This window comes from Priapulus caudatus, unplaced genomic scaffold (genome assembly GCF_000485595.1).
Source record: "Priapulus caudatus unplaced genomic scaffold, Priapulus_caudatus-5.0.1 Scaffold35, whole genome shotgun sequence".
Lineage (NCBI taxonomy): Eukaryota > Metazoa > Priapulida > Priapulimorpha > Priapulimorphida > Priapulidae > Priapulus > Priapulus caudatus.
In genome coordinates this window covers 149,527-154,905 of record NW_014577096.1, presented here as the reverse complement: position 1 = coordinate 154,905, position 5,379 = coordinate 149,527, and the positions used below count along the sequence as shown (strand labels likewise).

At 49.9% G+C, this 5,379-nt stretch overlaps 1 protein-coding gene across 1 annotated transcript in view; it reads right to left on the bottom strand.

The window, feature by feature from the left end:
* LOC106817632 (RING finger protein nhl-1-like) overlaps positions 1 to 5,379 on the bottom strand; it is a 24,872-nt gene that overhangs the window by 12,942 nt on the left and 6,551 nt on the right. Inside the window, exon 6 of the mRNA XM_014822317.1 lies at positions 1,133 to 2,598. Coding sequence (XP_014677803.1) covers positions 1,134 to 2,598 — 1,465 coding nt within the window. The 3' untranslated portion in view covers position 1,133. The remainder of the gene's footprint in view (positions 1 to 1,132; positions 2,599 to 5,379) is intronic.

The following is a 5,379-nucleotide window of genomic DNA, read 5'->3' as shown; positions in this document are numbered from 1 at the left end:
GAGAGAGAGAGAGAGAGAGAGAGAGAGAGAGAGAGAGAGAGAGAGAGAGAGAGAGAGCGAGATCGGCATATGGGAGTGAAGGGAGTTGGGCGAGGGAAGTGTAGGAGAGCGAGGGAATTAACTAAATCTCAGAATAAGAAAGCTGAGAAATGTATGATTATAAAATGAATTGACTCTGAGAACAGTAAAGATTAAAACATGCGAGAATGGAACGAATATTGTTGTTTCGTTATCGACGCTCGGAGAATAGTTCAGATCGAGTCGGTATATATAGCGACTCTCTCGCTTTCCATCCCGACACGTCACTAAATCAAGCTTGCCTACAGCTACAGCAGTCATATTTTCTCTCAGCAAGCCATCTCTGCTCCCCGATCCTGCAGCTAGCCTCATTACGCATCTGCTAGGTGCTGGCTTCATCAGTAAACCCCGTAACACGAATGCTAGCTAATCCAGCTTCTTACAGACTTAAAAAGTGCCTCGAATTTGGTTTCGCATTTCCCAACGCTTCCTGTTTATCGTTAGGGTTACACCCACCGCAGGCATTTCACATAACGGACCGTTCATCCATCGCCAGTAGGTCCGAGTTTATGCGCGCCCACCACAGACATACAGTAGACATACAGTTTGTCTTTACACGATTCGACCTATTTTTTACGGCCTCAAATGATAGAGACCCTTAGAAGCTTTAATTGCCAATTAGGCCTTTTAAGGAAAGAATTACTGTTGAGATTCAATGCTCGAACGAAGATGTTTGGGCTTGTTCGCAACACGAATCGTCAGCCTGGTTTTTATTAGGCCCTTATCTCTACTAGGTTTCTTATTACACCTCCTCATATCAACTCTCGGAAAATTTCGGTCACTAGATCAGTTCAAATAAACATTGGATGTTTAGAAAATGCCCTCGTTTTAGGTTTTAGCGCCATTCTCATTGTTTCTGTAAAATGACCATGCCTCAAACACTAAACATTATACAGCAACACGTAGCTATAACATATAAAAAGATGTGCTAGATCAAGGCAGCACCCTTCCCCGAATGATAGTGAGCAGGGTTTAGTTGAAAACGTGATTTTTACGAAAATCCGTAAGTACATCAAAAACATCGGACATATATTCTCACACATTGTGTACTTACATTAGAACATTTGCACCCGATGATTTTCTCGATCGCTGACTACGATATTGCCGTTAGACATTAGTCCGAGTCCCTCCAATCCCTTCAGTTCTCCCTCTCGGCTTCCCCAGGTTCCGAACGAAGTCAGGAAGGTACGATCTGCCTTGAACACTTGAATGCGGTTGTTACCGCTGTCGCCCACGATTATGTAACCCTGAGAGTCGACGGCGATGCCGCGCGGAAAGTTGAACTGTCCCTCGGCCATGCCCTGGCTGCCGAACGAGCTTCGGTAGGTGCCGTCCGTGTCGAAGACCTGCACGCGATGGTTGCTGCTGTCGGAGACGTAGAGTGAGCCGCCGGCGACGTAGCAGTAATGCGGGTGCTCGAACTGGCCCGGCCCCGTGCCACGCCCGCCGATCTTTCGAATAAAAGTGCCGTCGATCGAGAAGACCTGAATGCGATGGTTCTCCTTATCACAGACGTAAATCTTGTTGCTGCTGTCCGAGCAGATACCCCACGGGTAGTTTAGCTGCCCCTCGAGGTGGCCCTCGCGGCCGAACGCGCGCAGGAACTTTCCCGTGTTCTCGAAGATTTGAATGCGGTGGTTGTAGCGATCGGAGACGATGATGAGGCCTGACTGGCTGACGGCGACGCCCGCTAGCCCGTCGAACTCTCCCTGACCTTTACCGTGCTTGCCGAATGCGCGCTGGAACGTGCCGTCCTCGTCGAGGACCTGTACGCGATGGTTGCTGCTGTCGGCGACCACGACGCTGTTGTCCCACGGGTTGATGGCGATGCCGCGCGGCCACGTGAACTTGCCCACCTCGCAGCCGCGATTTCCGATCACCTTCAAGCAGCTGCCCTTGTTCGTGTAGCTGTTGCGATTCGCGTAGCTACGAGAGGCCGTCGTCTCGACGACTGCCCTCGACGGAGTAGCGGCGGCGGCGGCGCCCGAGGAGGAGGTGGAGGGAGAGTCTCCCGTGTAGATGGCCGTGTTCTGCCTTTGGTAGCTGGACTTGCGCGCCGGCGGCGGGTCGGGCAGGGCGTCGAAGTGTCGCGCGCGTGAAGCCGGATCGTAGGCGCCGTACTGGAACGTCGACTGCTTCGGCGTCGTCGGCGCGCTGTCTATGGATTCTGCGCGCGTGCTCCAGCGCGAGCGACGCGTCAGCGCGTCGTCGGCGGTGAACGTCGGTCGGCCGCTTTCGGCGGTCGGCGTCGCGACGGGCGTCTCGTCGTCGTCGTCGTCGTCGTCGCGGGTGCCGAACAGCGAGCCGCCGTGCGTGTGTCGGCGCGTGTTGTAGCGGTGCTTGCCGCTCGACGTCTTGCTGCGGGCCGCCGTGTCGGGCGACTGCGCCCGCCGACGCAGGAAGCGGCTGCCCGGGCGGCTGTTCGTCGCCAGCGAGTCGTCGGACGCCATCGACGACTCTCGGGTGGATGATGTCGGGCTCGGTTCTTCTGGCGGCGGGTCTCGTCGGTGCAGGAATCGGCTGCGAGCGGCGAACGTCATCATTAGTAAAGATGAAACTCTCGGATAATTCATTAAACGCTGGCACGCGCGATTCATTAACTCGTCTATATATAGATATATATCAGAAGTAGATAATAGGGAATCCCTACCCTCCCCCCCCCTATTATCTACTCCTGATACATACATATATATATATATATAGATATTCTATTACATAACCTATAGTAAACCCGACTACAAATGAGCCAGTACTGCTTACGGGTAACCAGTCCCGGACTGAAGGGGGAGACGGGCTGTTATTCCCAACACTACTCCCACCGCACCCACCTTGACTGATTCCTCTGGTCTTGCCGCATATCCCACCCCCGCCGACGTTTATAGTCAGGACTTCCAGTTCCTTACCACTACCCCTCTCCTTTCGCCGCGTACATATTCCCACTCATCTAGCCGAATAACCCCATCCATTCTAATCCTCATATTGTCATTTTGTTTTCTTGTGGAAGAGAGAGGTAGGGAGAGGTATGGAGAGAAAGGGGCAAAGGGTGGCGAGAAAGAGAGAGAAAGATGGAGAGCAAGAGAGAGTGGGGAGACGGAGAGAGAGAAATACACACAATTCTAACATACATCGATGCCACGTATACCACATCACTGCACCGCATTTAAAACGCAATTTCCACACAACGCGATATCATCACTTAGTTCTTTTATTTTATTTCTATTCGCTCCTGACATCATCCACACTCCGGTGGTAACCCTACTCTCGGTGTGTTTGCCGACGTCGTGAGCGTGTTTGCACTGAGCTGCTGTCGCCGATAACATCTGCCATGCAACGACGAACTGGATGAACCCTACATCTCTCATGTAGATCCTACATAAACCCTAGCTGTAACTCCGCGTGTCCTATACTATATTGTATATAATATATACTACATACTGAATATTATATACTATATACTATAATTATACGATATACTACTGTATACTGTATGCTGTATGCTATATGCTATATACTATATACCAAATTATATACTTGATGCTACATATTATATCAAGAGTCCATAATATAATTTTCTATTATGGACTCTTGATTATATTTAACTATATACTAATATCGCCTCCCCAGCATCGCTACTTAACTGACACCACCGTCACCTGTGACAGAGAAACCGATTATACAGACGCTCACACGGCGGCGGATCGCTTTCAAAGTAAATCGACGCATCTGTTCAAAATTTCGCGCGCGCGGATTAGACGTGCATTTAACACTTTAGCAGTGAATGCCAACCCGACAGATTTCCAGAGATCGTTTGCAACTGAACAAACCGATCATCTGTGTTAATGACGGGGGTGACGACGGGGAGGGGACGGAAATGAGAAGGGTATAGGATAGTAAACACGGGTATAAGCGCACGATACTCTGTACACTGCTACCGTGTTGCAGTAGAGTGGAGAACTAGTGTATGTGTGTGTGTATGTGTGTGCGTGCGTGCGTGCGTGTGTGTGATGATAGAGAGCTGGGGCTTGTGAGAGGATGAAGCGAAGCGAGATGTGCGAGGAAGGATGAGAGCTGCTACGACATTGAAGCATTTATTAAAGAATGCTGATTTATGGAAGAAATGTGGGATGAAGATCAGGAGTACGATAAAACCCTGGTGAGAGCCTCCTGTTCAATTATCTCTCACTAGATGCCTGTTCATTTATTCTACTACATCCCTATTCATCTCTCCCCCTACATTCCTGTTTATACATCCCACTACATCCCTGTACTCTCACCAGTGTTCACTTATCCCACTACATCGATGATCATTTATCCTGCTACGCCCTTGTTAATTCATTTCACTCCCTGTTCATCCATTTCACTATGTGTACAGCCCTATTAAATCATTCCGCTACACCCCTGTTCATGCATCCCACTATAACCCCGTTCATCTATCCCACTACATTCTTGTTCCATCATCCCTCAGTTCATTCCGCTACATCCCTGATCATTCGCCCAGCTATATAACGGTTACAGTGGATAGGGTGCCGACTACACAAAGTTAATGTGGACTTCTATTGTATGCAGGCACGGTAGAGCGGGCAGATCCTGGTTACCGTTAGAGTCTACAGTGTACCGCTAGGTATAACTACTGCTGGAAAATGCATTCACATTCTGCGTTGCAGTCAAATCCGGCAGGCTCGTATATATGTGTATGTATCGATTAGCGAATCGAGCATTTATATTGGTCAAGACTTGATTTATTTGCGCTCGCATTTAAAAGTAGAGCTGATTAATTTCGGCCGTTTGAGAGTCGGCTTTGAAAGTTTGAATAGGCGACCCCGGACACGAGAGGCTTAAAATCCTGCGCAATGCGAATGGAAATCATAAAAACGCGAGTTAAATATTGACTCGCATATAGTTAGTGGCTCGACACGCGAATTTCCGCCTCTCCGAACGCTGGCTACGTCACTAGAATACAGATGGCGCTTGCTGGACCGATTCCCTCGAGGTCCCCGCGGCTGCCGACGGAGGGTAAGATGTTGATGCTCGTGATGGAGTCGGTCTATGTGATTGCGAGGGACCCGAATCAACGACTGAGTAGTTTTCATTGCCCGACGCGCTCGGTCTGTGGTCGCGGCTGCACCCGCTGACCAAATATTTATCGTGAAAGGTTATTGAATCAAAGGTCATTCGGTTGATCGCCGTGTACCAGTACTAGTGAGGAAGGCAGTCGGACGACTAGCTGTAGGCTCTATCAGTATTCACTAACACGCACGTAGGCACACGCGCACGCGCGCGCACACACACACGCACACGCAC